Below are 18,525 nucleotides of genomic sequence, written 5' to 3'. Positions count from 1 at the left end.
TATGATTGTGACCCACCATTGTTTTCACATCCTTTGTTCAAGCAATTTCTTAGAGGGGCAAAGAATATAAGACCCCCGTAGAGCTCCTACTCCTGCTTGGGATCTCAATTTTGTGTTGGAGAAACTTACTCTACAACCTTTTGAGCCTGCAGCTACTGCTGAACTGAAATACTTGTCATGGAAGACTGCTTTTTTGTTGCCATTTACTTCTCCAAGAAGGTTTTCTGGGTAACAGCCCCTTATGGCGGTTGCGCCTTTTTTGATTTTTCATAAGGATAGGGTATCATTACGTACTAATCCTTCCTTTATGCCTAAAGTGGTTTCTAGTGTGGCTTTAAACCAAACTATTCATTTGCCTACGTTTATGCAGATCCCCAAAATAAAGGGGAAAAGATTTTGCACACTTTAGATGTACACAGGCAATTGCGTTATTATTTGAGCAGGACTAAGGATTTTAGGCAGTCTCAGCAGTTGTTTGTTTCTTTTGCTTTGAGTTCTCAGGGCAAGCCTGTGTCAAAACAAACTATTTCTAGGTGGATTGGGTTTTGCATTGCATTTTGTTATTCCCATCATGGCAAGGAGATTCCAGCTGGGATTAGGCCTCATTCCACTAGGGCTACTGCCACTTCAACAGCTTTTTTAAGGGGGGTGGCAACTAAGGATATTTTGGAGGCAGTTACTTGGAGTTCAGTGCATACTTTCTCTAAGCATTACCACCTTCCTCTCTACTCTAAGTCTAGGGCTGGTTTTGCCACAGCTATTTTGCAAGGCATGTTATCAGCTCCTGCTTCCTTATGATTTGCCAGCCTCCCTTACCTCTGCTTTGGGATTCTACCCAATAGTTAGGACTGCAGCAATGTGGAATGAAGAACATAGTACAGTTTTGTACCTACCATAAATGTAGATGTTCGAGGATCCACATTGCTGCAGTCCAATTTACCCTCCCTCCTTCCCCTCTGTGTTTAGGGGTGGTTGTGTTGGTGAGGTTATATTCTGCTAATTTTGTATATTTTGTATATATATATATATTTTGGTGCAGATATATTGGGAGTTTTTGGTTTTTGGCCTTATCTTTTCAGGGTCTTCTGACATCTGGGGCAAGAAAAGACTGAGGATATGACGTCGGTCATGCGCATTAGTACCCTGACGTACTGACGTCAGTCTAATGCGCCCTGACCGACGTCAGCCATATACTTTGGTATTCGGGCCGACTGGACAGCGGACTACCCAATAGTTAGGACTGCAGCAATGTGGATCCTCGAACATCTACATTTATGGTAGGTACAAAACTGTACTTTCCGAGCTCCTCTTTAGAGCTGTCAGCCCTTGGAGTCGAGAGCTATAGATTCTGCCCATTAAGGTGACTCTTCCTCTGTTCCACTGGCTGACTCAGCTTTTGAAGCAGTGGAGAAGACCTTGGTTGTACAAAGACGACCGGTACATTCTCAGAGTTCGCATCCCTCCAGCCTCCCTCTGAAGACTGCTGCTACTTTCTCTCATTATGGTGGACAGGGACAAGACGGATCCTATAAGTTACAAGGTGACTGCATTCAAGTAGCACATTTGATACCAATGTGACTTCCTCAGAAGTCCCAAGGCACAGTCCCCGGAAGAGGACTTGCAAGAGGAAACACAATGACTCCTCTCCTGAATCTATCACCAAAGACGCTGACTTAGAGGAGGGAGAATGCTCCCTAAGATCCCCCTCAAAAGGCATCTCCTTTGCAGACCTCTTCAGATTGATGAAACAGAGGAAAAGTGATAGTCCACTGAAGTTCCTTTTTATGACGAGTCATTTTTTCTCAAAGCTTTTGGGTCCAACCCTCCAGTCTACAGTGTCCTGTGTGGTCCCTTCTCGCAACACCTTACTTGAACTTATTGCCCAAAAGCCTGGAAGGAGCCTCGTGTGGTTAGCCCATCCCGAAGAAACCAGACAAAAGTCTACCTCCAGGAAAAGAAAACATCGGGCCAAGGGTCCACCCCATAGATGCCATGGCAGTAGCAGCAGCCACAAAAAAGGAACTGTTCAAGGAAAGTTAATCTGTTCATCCCAGTAACATGGACTTGAGGAAGAATAGACTGGGGAAAATGACTTGTGCTTCAGTCACATTTTCTGTTTGTGTGTTGAACTGTATGGCACATGTAACGTGTTGGGATTTGATCAAGAAGCTTTCAAATTCCCTGCCTAATAACTTACTGTCGGCTGTCCAAAAATCAGTGGATACCCAGATGTTCTTTGTGTTTCACTGTTGCAGTCATCACATTTGGGTTATCTGCTTGCAGTAGCCCTCAGTCGGCCTGATTAACAAAGTCTTGGTCCTGCATCGGTTGCTGTCCCTTCTTCCATGACATCTGGATGTCAGGGGTATAAAACATGCAGCTGACGTCATTACATCAGTCTTTCTTGCCGTGCGGTGCCCATAGCAGAAACAGTTTGCAAGTGCCGGTCGGCCGACTCCTAAAATTTTCATTTTCGAGTTTCAGAACCAAAGTCTTCAACTAAAGCTAAGTACCCCATTGGGGAAACTTTTTCTTGCTCCTTACTGATTTCAGTAAAAGTTAATAATTGCATTTCTTGTGGAAAGCAAATACCTCACAAAGATTTTTATTCATACTGTATTCCTTGCCTAGGCCCTGACCACAACGTACCTTGCTGTCGGTTTTGTGCCTTGTTTAATCAACGCACTTCCGTCGTCTGTATATTTTCACCTCTAAGTATTTCGGTTCTTAGTTCAATTATCCAGAAATGTCGTCGGTAAGCCATCCGACTACCGGAATTCCAAAAAAATGCAAAGATAAAGACAGAGACAGGCCACCTAGGAACAAAGCTGCCGACTACGCTTCTCCTAAACCAGTCGCCAGTTCGTCGGTACTCAGTGAGGTGCTTTCACAGCCCCTGCTTACCCACTACTTCTGATTTGCAGGCCTCTACATAGACCCATTCGGAGTCCGGTATGCTGCGAGATGCTTCAACTGTGGAACCTGCGGATGTGTCTACCTTGGATGGGTCCAGAGCCGCTGTGCAGGCACCGGCTTCTGAGGGTGTATTCAGGCCTACGGGCTTGCATATTAAACAGACGCCTCCTTTTTTAAGGCCTAAACCTCGAAACATGCCTAGAAAACAGACGCCCAGGCTGCATGCTCAGGCCTCTATGCCTAAAAAACAAATAAGAATGGCCGAAGATCTTGTAACCTTAATCAGGGGAAGCCAGCCACCCTCTTCTAAGAGACCTAGGACTGAAATTTTTTGAGTCTTCTGACCAGGATTCTGACTTTTCTGATGATCTGGATTTACCCTTATCTACTTATGAGGATTCTGATGCAGAGGACTGTATTCCCTGTGCTTCCTCTCCAGAGGATTTTTCTTTTGGTGAAACCCTGCACACTCTAAGGGAGCATTTCCACTGGGAAAGCCAGGATTTTTCTGCTTCGAAAAAGAGGCTCGGGGATTTCTTACTCTTGCCTCAGCATAGGCCTTTAGCTATACCGCCTTTACTAGACTTTGTTGATGATGCCTTTTTGGAATCTAGTTTGGCCCCTGATTTTTTGCCTCCTGCTCCCAGAAAACCTGACAGATATTACAGGGTTCTTGATTCTCACAAGTTCCTTTTTAAAAATCCTATTGCGGATCCAGAGACTATTTCACAGGGACTCAAGGGCATTAAGGCTTCTACTGCCAAAAACCCTACCCCTTCTGATAGAGACTCCAGGGCGCTGGATAGATGGGGTAAGAAGGTTTACACTTCTGCAACCTTGGTCATTAGGGCCTTAAACTGTCAGTTTCATATGTTAAAGTATCAACAACATATTATTGGATTGCTTAAACAGAAAATAATGTTGATTCCTGACAGTGCTGAAAATAAAGAATTACAGGATTTAATGGATTCTGCTGAACAGGTTGGAAAACATACTTTGCAATGTGGGGTTGATTCTTTAGAGGCCGCTTGCAGGGCTGCTGTCACTGGGTCTGTATTCAGAAGGCATGCTTGGCTTAAGGAGCAATCTTTGCCTGATCATGTTAAAGCTAAACTGTTGGATGCTCCCTTAAATCAGGACCGCCTGTTTGGCAACAAACCTGAGGAAGTTCTTAAAAAGATGGAAGATAAAGCTAAATCTATGCAAACTGCTAAAGATTTCTCACAAGTTCAGCCTCCAAGATTTAGTAGGCATTGGCCCTCTAAGAATTGGTCCTTTCCGGCTCCTTCTAAGCCTTCTCAGTCTAAATCCAGACACAGCAGAAACCCCAGGTTTCAGTCCCAGGGTACACACAAGACTAAGCAGTGGGGGGCTTCCGCTTTAAATCTGGGAGTAGTAAGACCCCCCCCCCCCAATTACTTGATTTTAAAACTTCCAAGCACTTCTCAACTGAATGCTCCTTTAGAGGGGAAAGATTGGTCTGCAGGCCAAAAACTAGGAACTCATTACCCAGGACAAATGAGTTTTAAATATAGTGTCCCAAGGATACAGATTTCACTTCCACACATTATCAATGCCAAAAGGTTGGCCAGATCTATCCCCAAATCAGTGGGCAGAGGCTCAAAAGCAAAACTCTTTTAAACATAAAGGCTATTCAAACTGTACCAGAAGCGGCAAAAGGACAAGGTTTCTACTCAAGACTTTTCTTGGTACCCAGAAAAGACTATTCATGGCGTCCTATTCTGGACCTGTCTACTCTAAACACCTTTTTGGTGATTCCAAAATTCAAGATGCTGACTCTTCACCAGTTGCTTCCTATGCTAGGAAAGGATGCCTGGATGATAACACTCGATTTAAAGGAAGTATACCTGCACATCCCAATCAGGGAATCTTACAGAAGATACCTACACTTCAAAGCAGGCTGCAATCACTACCAGATATTATTCATGTTTCACTGTTGCAGTCATTACATTTGGGTTATCTGCTTGCAGTAGCACTCAGTTGGCCTGATTAACAAAGTCTTGGGTCCGGCGTCGGTTGCTGTCCCTTCTTCCATGACGTCAGGGGTATAAAACATGCAGCCGACACCATTACATCAGTCTTTCTTGCTGTGCGGTGCCAAAAGCAGTAGTAGTTCGCAAGTGCCAGTCCGACTCCTGAAATTTTCGTTTTCGAGTTTCAGAACCGAAGTCTTCACATAAAGCAAAGTACCCCGTTGGGGAAACTTTTTCTTGCTCCTTACCGATGTCAAAAAAAAGTTAATTGCATTACTTGTGGAAAGAAAATACCTCAAAGATTTTCATTCATATTGTGTTCCTTGCCTAGGCCCTAACCACGACATACCTTGCTGTCAGTTTTGTGCTTTATTTAATCAGTGCACTATCCATCTTCTGTATATTTTTCCTCTAAATATTTCAGTTCTCAGTTTAATTATCCAGAAATGTCTGTTAGCTATCCGACTACCAGGATTTCGAAAAAACGCAAAGATAAAGACAGAGACAGGCTGCAGAGGTCCAAAACTGCCGATGACGCTTCTCCTAAGCCAGTCGCCAGTTCGCCGGTACTCAGTGAGGCGCTTTTGCAGCCCCTGATACCCGCTACTTCTGATTCGCAGGCCTCTACTGAGACCTATTCAGAGTCCAGTATGCTGCGAGATGCCTCAACTGTTGAACCCGCGGATGTCTCTACCTTGGATGGGTCCAGAGCCGCTGTGCAGGCACCGGCTTCTGAGGGTGTATTCAGGCCTACGGACTTGCATATTAAACAGACGCCTCCTCCTTCATTTAGGCTAAATCTCGAACCATGCCTAAAAAAATGAAGCCCAGGCCTCTATGCCTAAAAAACAAATGATAAGAATGGCTGAAGATCTTATAACTCTAATCAGTGGAAGCTAACCTCCCCCTTCTAAGAGACCTAGGACTGAAGTTGTTTATGAATCTTCTGACCAGGATTCTGATGATCTGGATTTGCCCTTATCTACTTATGAGGATTCTGATGCAGAGGACTCTATTCCCTCTCCTTCCCCTCCAGAGGATTTGTCTTTTGGTGAAACCTTACGTACTCTAAGGGAGCATTTCCACTGGGAAAGCCAGGATTTTTCTGATTCATAAAAGAGGCTTAGGGATTTCTTACTCCTGCCTCAGCATAGGCCTTTAGCTATCCCTCCTGTACTAGACATTGTTGATGATGCTTTTTCGGAATCTGGTTTGGTCCCTGATTCTTTGCCTCCTGCTCCCAGAAAACCTAACCGATATTACAGGGTTCCTGATTCTCACAAGTTCCTTTTTAAAAATCCTATTGCGGATCCAGAGACTATTTCACGGGAACCCAAGGGCATTAAGGCTTCTACTGCTAAAAATCCCACCCTTTCTGATGGAGACTCCAGGGCACTGGATAGATGGGGTAAGAAGGTGTACACGTCTACAACCTTGGCCATTTGGGCTTTAAACTGCCAGTTTCATATGTTAAAGTATCAGCAACATGTAGTTGAATTGCTTAAACTGAAAATGATGTTGATTCCTGACTGTGCGGAAAATAAAGAATTACAGGATTTCATGCATTCTGCTGAACAGGTTGGAAAACATACTTTGCAATATGGATTTGATTCATTAGAGGCCTCTTGCAGGGCTGCTGTTACTGGGTCTGTGCTCAGAAGGCATGCTTGGCTTAAGGAGCAATCTTTGCCTGGTCATGTTAAAGCTAAATTGTTGGATGCTCCCTTAAATCAGGACCTCCTGTTTGGTAATAAGGCTGAGCAAGGTCTTAAAAAGATGGAAGATAAAGCTAAATCTATGCAAACTGTTAAAGATTTCTTACAAGTTCAGCCTCCTAGATTTAGTAGGCATCGGCCCTCTAAGAATTGGTCCTTTCCAGCCTCGTCCAGGTCTTCTCATGCCAAACCCAGACATAGCAGAAACCCCAGGTTTCAGTCCCAGGGGATACACAAGACTAAGCAATGGGGGGGTTTCCACACCCAAATCAGGGAGTAGTAAGACTCCCCCCTATGGAAAACTGTCTCAATGACTTGCTTTTAAAACTTCCAAGCACTTCCCAACTGAATGCTCCTTTAGGCGGAAAGATTGGTCTGCAGGCCAAAAACTGGGAACTCATTACCCAGGACAAATGGGTTTTAAATATAGTGTCCCAAGGATACAGATTTCACTTCCACACCTTACCAACACCAAGCGGGTGGCCAGATCTACCCCCAAATCAGTGGGCAGAGGCCCAAAATCAAATACTCTCTCTCTCTTAAGCATGGGGGCTTTTCATTTGGTACCAGAAGAAGAAAAAGGACAAGGTTTCTATTCGAGACTTTTTCTGGTACCCAGAAAAGGAAATGCATGATGTCCTATCTTGGACCTTTCTACTCTAAATATCTTTCTGGTGATTCCAAAATTCAAGATGCTGACTCTTCACCAGCTGCCTCCTATTCTAGGCAAAGATGCATGGTTGGTAACACTAGACTTAAAATAAGCATACCTGCACATCACTATCAGGGAGTCTTGCAGAAGATACCTATGCTTCAAAGCAGGCTACATGCACTCAGTTCTCTGCACTGCCCTTTGGCTTATCTACTGCACCCAGGGAATTCACAAAGTGCCTAGCTCCGGTCATTGCATTCTGCAGGCAAAGAAATATTTAAATATATCCATACCTGGATGATTGTCTAATTCAGGCAGAACACCAGGACATGTTTTTGAATCATCTGGCCTTTGTTCAAAGGGTACTGACTTGTCTGGGGTACACCATAAACGAGAATAAATTACACCTGGTACCCTGTCAACAAATTATATTCTTGGGAGCAAGCTTGAATACACCTTCCCAGATGGCTTCTCACGCCAGAGAAACTGACTCATTTGACAACCTACTTCAAACAAGTGGCCACAAAAACCCAGTTATCTGCAAGGCAAGTACTGCAAGCCATGGGGTTCATGGCCTCCTGCATTCTTCTAATTCCATTTGCAAGGCCGCATATGAGGAATCTGCAATGGTATCCCAAAAGCCTATGGTGTCAACATTCACTGGCTCTAGAAGCTATGATTCCTTTCATACCTTGCCTACGTCTAGAGTTCCTTTGGTGGGCAGAGGCCTGCCACCAAAACAAGGGACTACCATTCACACTACCCCCTGCTACCCAAACCTTAACAACAGACACATCAGACTGTGCATGGGGGCTCACCTGGCAGGGAAGTACATTCAGGGCAAATGGAACCAAAGTCAAATGCACCTACACATAAATCAAAAGTAAATGTTAGCTGTACAGAATGCTCTGACAGCCTTCAAGGACCACATTCTTCCAGGACAAATAATGGTAAAGACGGACAGCACCACGGTCATGTGGTACATAAGCAGGGGGAACACACTCTTATCCCCTCTGCAGACTAGCCATGGCATTGTGGAACATGGCCTTGAGCCACCATGTGAATCTACACGCCCAAACCCTAACAACAGATGCATCAGATTATGCATGGGGGGCTCACATGGCAGGGAAGTGCATTCAGGGCAAATGGAACCCAAGTCAAATGCACTTCCATATCTGTCAAAAAGAAATGTTAGCTGTACAGAATGCTCTGACAGCCTTCAAGGACTACATTCTTCCAGGACAATTAATGGCAAAGACGGACAACACCACTGTTATGTGGTACATAAACAAGCAGGGGGTACCCATTCTTACCCCCCTCTGCAGACTAGCCATGGCATTGTGGAACACAGCCTGAGCTACCAAGTGCATCTGCAAGCTCAATTCCTGCCAGGAAAACTAAATACACTGGCAGACAAACTAAGCAGAATCCTCATGGACCCACACGAGTGGAGACTGGAACCAAGGATTTTCAACATGTTGACAAGCAAATGGGGGAGCCCAGATGTAGACCTGTTTGCCTCCCCCCAGAACTATCAGTTGGACCAATTTTGCATAAGGACTCCCCACAAACAAGCTTGGAAAGTGGATGCTCTGTCCTTCAGCTGGAAAAACCTATCATTTTTTTTGCCTTTCCTCCTCTGCTTCTACTCTCCAAAGTACTACTAAAGATCAAACAAGACAAACCAAGGACGATTTTGATTGCACCAGGCTGGCCTCGCAAACACTGGTACCTTATTGTCTCAGCAGGAGAACCAGATTCTGCACGCTCAGCTTCATACACTGAACCTAGCAGCCTGGCTAATTACCTAATCTCTCCTTTACCATCCCTCAGTAAACCAGTGATGGATATCATTTTAGAGGCAAGGAGGCCTAGTACTAGAAAATCTTATGCCGAAAAATGGAAAAAGATTCTGTGCCTGGAACCATTCTCAAGGGATGAGCACAGCAGTGCCCAATTTACCTCAGGTTTTACAGTACTTAACGGAGATGCTTCACAAGGGCCTGTCTTTCTCCTCCATCAAAATTCACGCCTCAGCCATTTCAGCTCATTATAACACAGAATCTCCCCTCTTCTCTCATCCACTGCTTAAGCAGTTCCCCAGAGGGGCCAAAAATCTACATCCACCCAGGAGAGCCCCCAACTCCAGCCTGCGACCTTAAACTTTGTATTGGAAAAGCTCACCCTTCCTTTGTTTGAGCCAGTTGCCACTGCGGATTTAAAATTCCTCTCTTGGAAAATGGCTTTCCTTTTAGCATTTACTTCAGCAAGAAGGGTATCTGAATTACAAGCCCTCATGGCAGTGGAGCCTTTCATCATCTTTCATGCGGACGGGGTGTCCCTCAGGACCAATCCTTCCTTCATGACCAAGGTGGTATCATGTGTGGCCCTTAATCAGTCCATTCATTTGCCAACATTCTTTCCTAATCCACAGAACAAAGGGGAATGGATACTGCACTCCTTAGACGTGCACAGACAACTTAGATTCTTCTTGGACAGGGCTAAACCTCAAAGGAAGTCTGACCAACTGCTGGTGGCATTTGCTGCAGGGGCAGAGGGGAAGGCTATTTCAAAGCAAACCATTTCCAAATGGATAGGCCGTTGCATTCATTTCTGCTACAAGCACCATGGAAAACCTATCCCACAGGGGATCCAGACCCCATTCAACCAGGGCTGCATCTACCTCTACAGTCTTTCTCAGAGGTGTCCCTACCAGGGACGTCCTAGAAGCTGCTACCTGGAGTTCTGTACATACTTTCACCAAGCAACACCATCTGCCAGTTTTCTCTAAATCCAGAGCTGGCATTGCCACTGCAGTCTTGCAGGGCCTTATAGCTGGTCCTAATGCTGTCTAAATTCCCCCTCCCATCCTTAGCTTTGGGAATCTACCCAAATGTGATGACTGCAGCAGTGAAACACGAAGAACAAAGTACAGTTGTGTACACTTACCATAAATGTAGATGTTCAAGTGTATTCACTGTTGCAGTCCTGGTTACCCTCCCTCCAGCCCCCTTTCTTCTTTTGGCTATACCTCTACTCTCCTTTACTATGCTCAAAAGCTTTTTGGTGTATTTGCTTTTTTGTTGGAGGTATAACCTTGTATATTTATAGAGGTAATTGTTCCCATTAGGGGGGCACCTGACATTTGGGGCAAGAAAAACTAATTTAATGGCATCAGCTGCATGTTTTATACCTCTGACGACCTGACGTCATGGAAGAAGGGACAGCAACCAACGCAGGACCCAAGACATTGTTAATCAGGCCGACTGCAGGCTACTGCAAGCAGATAACCCGAATGTGATGACTGCAACAGTGAATACACTCTAACATCTACATTTATGGTAAGTGTACACAACTGTACTTTGTCTACCCTACACTCATCCTCAAATGTTGTCAAGCGATCGCTATTGAATGTAGCAGATGGCACAGCCCGAGCAGCTGGCTCAGATTTTACCATGCAACTTCATGCCTGGATGCAGCTTTGTGACTTTGTGGAAAGCTTCAAGACATCCTTCATAATTGACTCCCACGATGGCTCCACTTTGTTTGGATCCAAAGTCAAGGAAACTCTTACCAGGAGTGTGCAGGATGGTAAGACTTTGTCATGCCATTGGAATTCATTTTTCAGCTTCTTAGAGATTCTTCTCCAGCAATCAGAGGAGGAAGGAAAATGTGGTTCAAAAATCTCAAGATTTTCACCAGAACACTCCTGGGGATAGGCCTCCTAGAGGCAGAGGTGGGGGCAGCCATATAGGATCTTGGCCTCTGAGCAGTCCACAAAACCAAGGTTTCTTTGGACCTTTCACAGACCAGCCTTATCAGTATCCCTGAATGCTGACCTGATTGCTGCACTCTGGAGGCAGTTGGGGGATGCTTCTCCTTACACCCTTCAGCCTGTTAAGATATAATTACTGGTTCTTTTGTGCTAAGAATCATTACTGGTTATACAATACCCTTTTCAAAACCCCAAAGATAATGCAAAAGATTATTGATGCTCTACCCAGTCGGTTGGAATCTGCAGCAACAGAGTTTCTAAAGTTGCTGGATAAAAGTCATCCAACTTGTCTCCTAAGCCCAGCTAGGATCCGGAGTTTATGTAAGGTTCGTGTTAGGTCCAAAAAAGATAGTGAACCTCAGACCAATATTGGATCTCAGCATTTGTAATTAGTATATAAAAAAGATAATTCCAGATGGTCATTGTACAATCCATTCTCTCTCTGCTGAGGAAGGACATTCGGATGTCCTCTATTAGTCTGCAGGATACCTACTATTATATAAATAAACACTGGCAGTCCAGGAGATTTCTCCGTTTCTGTCTGGAAGCCAGTCACTATTAGCTCAGAGTGCTGCTGAGTCTTACCACAGCCCACCAGGTGTTTACAATGATAATGGCAGCCATGACAGCCTGTCTCAGGCTACAGGGGATATGGGTATTCCTGTATCTAGATGATTGGCTTCTGACTGCTTCCCCCAAGGATCAGCTTCTGAGACATTCATCATTCCTGTTATGTCTGACAACTCACTTGGACATTTCTATAAATGCCAACAAAAGCAAGCTATCTCTTACTCAATCCACAGAATTTATAGGTTGGCACATAGACACTGTACATCAGATAGCAAAACTTCCCTCAACACAAGTCATATGAATAAGATCCTTAACTCTCCAAGAAATAAACCATCTCAGACACCAAGCCCAACTCATGTTACGCATCCTAGGTCTAATGGCTTCCTCTGTAGTGATGGTTCCTTTTTTTATCCAATTTATCAATCCGTTTTATTTTCCGTACATCACAATAATTAAAATCTCCTACTCTTGTAATACTCATATTAACTGTTACATAATCAAATATTTCTTTAAATAACTTTTCCCTTTTCTTATGTTACATGAGCATAAATTGCAGCGATCCTGTAAACTTTCCTTTCCCATCGAACATCAAACATCATCTACAGTTAGCCTTCCCAGCTTAACTAAGGAAACATTTAATGTAGAAATACCTGTAATTTACAGTATCGCAATACTTGAGCAAGTTTAATTTCCTAAATTCCATATTATACCCCTCTTCCACAAATTCTGTCTGTACTCTCATCTTTAACCCCCTAACATCATCTAATATAATCATGTCTACCTCATAATTATTACACCATTCCAAAGTACCAATTTTTCTAACCAAATTTTATTATAAACATCAACTGATATCCTCAAATTATTTGCCGCCTTCTTAATCTAAATTAATTTGTTTTATTACACTACCCATTTTCCTTTTTTCATTTTAATACTTGAAGCCTGTATCTTCCTTTCTGTGTATTTTACTCTTTCCTGTAGATTTTTTTTGTAACTTTCCAGTCAGTTTCTTTTTATCATCACTTACACCTGATTCTAATTCAGGCTCACCCTCTTAATTCATTCACTTCTATATCTTGCATTTCCTCTGGTATTTTCAAAACATGTTTTTTATTTCTCTCACCTACCTTGAACTCCTTACTTTTATCTTCATTTTATTTTACTGCATTGAGTTCATTATCACCCTCTTCCCTTAAATTTTCTACTTTTTCACATTTGTTACTATTACATCTTCTAGGATCATGACCAAAAGCACCACACACACACTTTTTTCACAGTTGCGCACAAAATGTCCCTCCTTCCCACAGAAAGCATGTTTGTGGTTGACCCCAATATCAAACCACCGCTTTGTTTCCAAGCACATAGGATCATAGGAGGTGACTAGGCTAATGGCCCTGGGGCCCTTACAAGCCTAGCCAAGAGTTTAACCCCAAAAAGAAACCTCAGTCAGCACCTATCGCCCCTGTCCAATGATGGACACAGGTGGAACCCCGAGACAAATTACTGGTTTCCCATCCACTCATCAAGGTTTGCTTGAAGAGGGTCAGCAAGGTGCTCTGTTTGATGTGCATGAGAAGTCTATTCCAGAGACTGGGCAGCCTCTGGGAGACAAATCTGTCTCTCCAGCAGGTTTGCTTGATATTGCATATTAGATTCAGGCCTTTTGAGCGGGTAGTGTGTGAGGAGCATATGCAGCATCTCTATTAGGGCAGGGTCCAAGATTGCCTTGTTGGCATGACACAGATCACCCCTGAGCAAATCCGTACAATACCGAGAAGAGTGATAGTGATTTGAGCCTGTCTGCATGGGACAGGTGTTGAAGGCCATGGATTCTCTTTGTGAGGTATTTCAGTGGCCTTTCCAGTTGGTGCAAATGTGTGGAGAGGTACATTCCAAACTGGACATTATACTCGATTATTGGTCTAATGAGGGAGGAGTATAGAGAGGTAATAACCTAATTTTTTCTGGATGCAATCCCTTTACTTATGAGATGTACCAAGTAAAGTTTTTTTTCTGACCACTGCTACTACATGATGGTCAAATGTGAGGTTATCAACTTGAAATCCCAGGTCTCTCACCACAGGTTGTGTGCTTAGGGGGTTGCTGTTGATGAGGTAATCAGCAGGGGTCATGTTTTTTCCGATTGGTATGATGCATTTTTTTTTTTGCATTTAGCTAATGACTTTGGCACCAGTCATTAGTTGTGAGACCCTCTTGCAGTATGTTAACATAATTTGGGGAGTCAATGACAGCACCCAATTTACAGTTGTCCACAAACTTGGTCGGCCACAGGCCTTTTTACTTTTCTAGGACCTCTGAGAAATAGATGCCAAACAGTAGGGGTCCCAGGACAGATCCCTGGGGAACTCAACTAGTGACATATCTGCTATCGGAGGTGGAGGTGCCTATTTTGACTTTGTGGGTCCTCTCAGTGAGCCAGTTGGCCACCCACCTGATGGGATGGGGATTTATGCCAAGTTGTGTTAGCTTTTCGATGATGCCCAAGTGAAGGATTCTGTCAAACGTTTTGGCCAAGTCAAGGTAAGCTCTATGTACTGACTTTCCCTCCTCCAGGGCCTTGGTGACAGTCTCAAAGAAGTTGACCAGGTTCAACAGGCAAGATCTGCCCTTGACAAATCCGAACTGGGTGAGGTCAAGTGCTTGGAGATTGCCTGTGTCCTTCTTTGAGATCCATAATATTCTCCATGGCTTTACAGATCAGACTTGTCAAGCTAATTGGGCGATAGTTTCTAGGGTCAGTAGTAACACCACCTTTGTGCAAGGGGATGACAATGGCAGTTCTCCACTCTGCTGGAATGAAGCCTGTACTTAGGCTGTGGTTCAATAGGGTGCTCAATGGCGAAGCATGTTCATGCTGGAGATGGTGCAGGATGCATTTTGGGATACTATCAGGTCCCATGGAAGCTGTGTTCATTGCCTTAAGTAGGGCCTGTAGCACTTGATGTACGGAGGTGTGAGGTGTGGAACAAGTATCAGGGATGTCAAAAAGGCCTTGTAGGGGGACAGGGGGCTGAAGTTTGTGCTGAACCTATCTGCTAGCAGGTTGGCTAAGTCAATAGGATCAGTGTAAATGATACTGTTAAGTATTAATTTGGAACACACCTGCACTTTGACACATAGGTTCCTGATGTAACTGAAGAAGACTTCATGGGTTCCTTGTTATGAGGCTAGTTTTGATTTATAATTGGCCTTGGAAGTTCTCACTAGTGATCTGATTTGCTTGTTGAGGCTAAGGAGGGAGTTTTCCAATTTGGAATTTGTTCCATTTTACCATTGGACAATAGTTTCTTCCTTTTGTTGTAAAGTCTGTTGATAGAGGATGTCCAACAAACAGGTTTGTTTTTCCTTGAGGAGCAGGTTTTAGTTCTGTTGGGTATGGCTGAGTCCATGCATTTGTACAGGTGCTTGTATACTGCATTAGCATACTGTTCTGCATAGTTGTCTGCATCCTCTGAGGGGGGCGGTGGTGTGAAGCTGCAGATAAACCTCCCTTAGTGAGAACCAAGTCCAGAACGTTCTCTCCCCTTGTGGGAGATGAGACGAGCTGGTCTAGTGCGTTAGAACTGATGAAGTCAAGGAATCGTTAAGAGGGTGCATTAGTGCAAGAATAGTTCACCCAGTCTGTGGTGGGGTAGTTGAAGTCATCAAGGATCAGGGTGGTAGGGGGTACCTTGATGGAGTCTAGTCGATCCAGGTATGAGGAGTGGGTGTCCTGAGTCATGTTGAGGGGGTTTATAGGAAGCTTTAAGTTGGGTGGGTGTCTTGCCAACTGTCAGTTGTGCCTGGAGTAGTTCCAGTGCGTCATGCTGCCAAACCAGTCTGGAGGTGTGCCTGTCCCTAATGAAGATAGAAACTCCACCACCCTTATTTTGACCCCAGAATGAGGTCGGGAAGACTATGTCGATTGAGGTGTAGCCTGGTAAGGCAAAGGTGCTCTCCAGAGCCCTGAACCAAGTTTCCGTGACCACACAGACATCAGCATCTTAAAGTGCAAGGAAGGCATCCAGTGAGTCCATATTCAGCTTAAGGCTTCTAGCATTAAGCATCATGATCTTCAAATTGCTTTTTGACAGATCTTTTATGTTGGAAGGTTTGTCTTTGGGACATTGCCTAAAAAAGGCACAGTGGGGGAGGTGAGAGCCTTGGCCAGGATCCGGAAACCCAGTTGTGACAGGTGAAAGCCATCTCTGGCAAAGCATCGAGGCCTGTTGACCATGTCATCCCAGACAGATGGATACTGGATCCCCTTGGAATGACACCAGAAACTAAGCCAGTTGGTGAAGTCATTTATTTTTTGTTGGTCTTGTGGTATCATTCTTGGTGAAGATAGGATGCTGCCACATGGTCTTTTACAGTCTCTTTGTTAATCTCTGTACTAAATTGTATGTTTACTTTCTTTTGAGTTTTTCGAAGAAATGCTTGAATCGCACATTTATTCCAAGGAAACATGTCTGTCTTTTCAAATCTTCCCAAAAAGTCTCTAAACTCATAGCTGTTTCAAAAAATAAGTCACAATACGTCTCATTTTTTATCAAGATAAAACCTCTTACCTCTTGAGCTTTTGTACCCCATAGGCACAACTGTATCCCAAATGTTCTTCCTGCCCAGTGGTTTTTCTTCCTTGGCCTGTATAAGTGCTACAAAATTCGCTTCTCCGGACTCTCATTCTTCTTCTTCTCTTTTTCCTTCTCATTTTACACTTTCTCACAACGTCTGCGAACAAAGTCTTCTCCATGCTGCTTTCCTCTTCCCCTCCAATCTGCTTTGTCACCTCCCACAACGACAATTCATTCCCACTCTCTGGATCTTTTTCATTCATTAAGTGCTGCAATAAGTTATCCCGCAACCCTCCTGACGGGAAGGTTTTAACTGCAATCTCCTTCGATTGCCACTCCTCCACCTCCGATGATTCAAACATTTTAGCTTGAAACAATTCCTCCGAATTGACATAAAGCCAACATCCGTTTCCCCTCTTCACTGGCATTCGCCTCAGCTTCCAAAGCACTTTTCCATGCTTTGTAACACTCTCTCAGCCACCACTGTGCTGAGAACAGAGCGTACACATGTAAACCCTTGGTGGCTGTTTGGACCACATATGTTGTAGCAGTAGGGGAAGTTCGCTGGTGCCCTGGCCAAATTTCTCTTAGAATAAATACCACCTCAGGTCTTCCTTGAAAAGAGACTACTATCCTAGTTGGTGTAATCTTTTAACAAAGGATGAATAAATAAATAGATTAGCATACAAGTGGAAAAATAAAAAGGCACTGCAGTGATGTAGGTGCTCACATCAGTCACTGCTGGGGGCAAGTTTAAGACATCGCTAGAAATTCCCACCTATCAACATTATTGAAGGCTTCCGTGTAGGATTTAAGGCTGCAGGAAAGGCCTAGTGATTAATGTTAAGTAGAAAATGTATTAATTATTTCAAGCACTGAGAAGACTGCTTTCTGCAGCTGCAGTGCAGTTCATTATCTAGTATTATCATATGTATTTTGTTAATGGTATTGACCTTCTGAGGACCAGCCTAAAGGTGTCAGTCATTCTGTACCAAAAAAGGAATCCATGTAGCACTAACCCTTCCTCTGGTTGGTCCCCAAGTCAAATGTTCCAGAGCAAGATTTCACAGATTCTCATGTAGTATAGAAATGAAAGTACGTTTTTTCAGAATCCATCACCTCTTGCCCCCCCCCCCCCAAAAAAAAAAAAAAAAAACTGCTGCTGTAGTCTTGAATGCTAGTCATTGTTACTGTCCTAGTTAAAGTGTGAATTTATGCTAGTGGAGTGCATGGTGTGTTCTTTTGAGAGCCTAAAAGCACAAGGGCTTGCAGATGATTTTGTACTGTAGTATAGTGATGGGCTATCCGTGGTAGGTAAATAAGCATTGGAGTAAAGGATTACCCGGATAAAGCTGAAGCATGATAGTTATTCAGAGCTAGTGGTAGTTGTGCTGTAAATAATACTTGCAGTTTTAACTGTAACAGAGATTTCTTAGATGATGTGACATCATACCTGTTTATCTTGGTTCTTATTAAAATTGTCCTCTGGATTCTGTACGTATGCATATATGGTGTGTTGAAATTAATATACTGTATGTATGGAATATTGTGATCTGCTGTAATCCATTATAATATGACGTCATGAACTTGTATGAAATGTCTGCAGTAGCCTCTACCCTGATTTGGAAGTTAACAGTTATATTCCACTGCTGTGCGTTTAATTGTTACTGTTTTCTAATTGACGTACATTTTTTTTGTATGCGGCATTCCATTTCAGTGACCTACTTGAATTATGGGCCATTCAGCTCTTACGCACCAACGTATGATTCTTCGGGTGCAAATATCAGCAAGGAAGATTCTGATCTTATCTACTCAACATATGGAGAAGATGTCAGTAAAGAGGGATCACTGAGGTAGAATGTAATTTAATACATTTTGAATGGCACAGTTTGTTGCATGCACTGTCCTTCGATGTAAACACTTCTTTAATCATTGTCCATTTTTACTAATAGTGCTAAGAAGTCTTAACTTTTTGCAGCAGTTCAGGCATTACGTTTTATAGCACTGAAACAACAAAGAGATGCTGTTTTGCTGTTGTCACTGTTTTTATTTTTTATGACAACATTTTGGAGAAGTTCCCCTGTGGTGGTGGGTCTTATGTGATTCACTCTGTCCACTTCAGCATCAGGAGTGATAGCTACAAACAGCAATCATGCCTGCCCCTCCTTAGCTACCTGAAGCCGAAACTCCTCCCCTCACTTCCTTAGTACACCACGCTTCTCTGCAGCTCCAAATCTCATTTGCCATAGGTCAGGTGACAACTCGAGAGTATTCCAAGCTCGAGACTTTTGAGACCTGTCATCTTCTCAAAGTAAGTATTGCAGGTTCT

General features: G+C 43.6%; 1 protein-coding gene across 1 annotated transcript in view; it reads left to right on the top strand.

Moving 5' to 3' along the window:
• The window catches only part of BRD7 (bromodomain containing 7), a gene marked incomplete in the record, with an annotated part of 891,907 nt that overhangs the window by 619,569 nt on the left and 253,813 nt on the right, over positions 1-18,525 (top strand). Inside the window, 1 exon segment of the mRNA XM_044081983.1 lies at positions 17,914-18,049. Coding sequence (XP_043937918.1) covers positions 17,914-18,049 — 136 coding nt within the window.

This window comes from Protopterus annectens, chromosome 8.part1 (assembly GCF_019279795.1).
Source record: "Protopterus annectens isolate FY-2018-M chromosome 8.part1, PAN1.0, whole genome shotgun sequence".
Lineage (NCBI taxonomy): Eukaryota > Metazoa > Chordata > Ceratodontiformes > Protopteridae > Protopterus > Protopterus annectens.
This window is presented reverse-complemented; position numbering and strand designations above follow the sequence as displayed.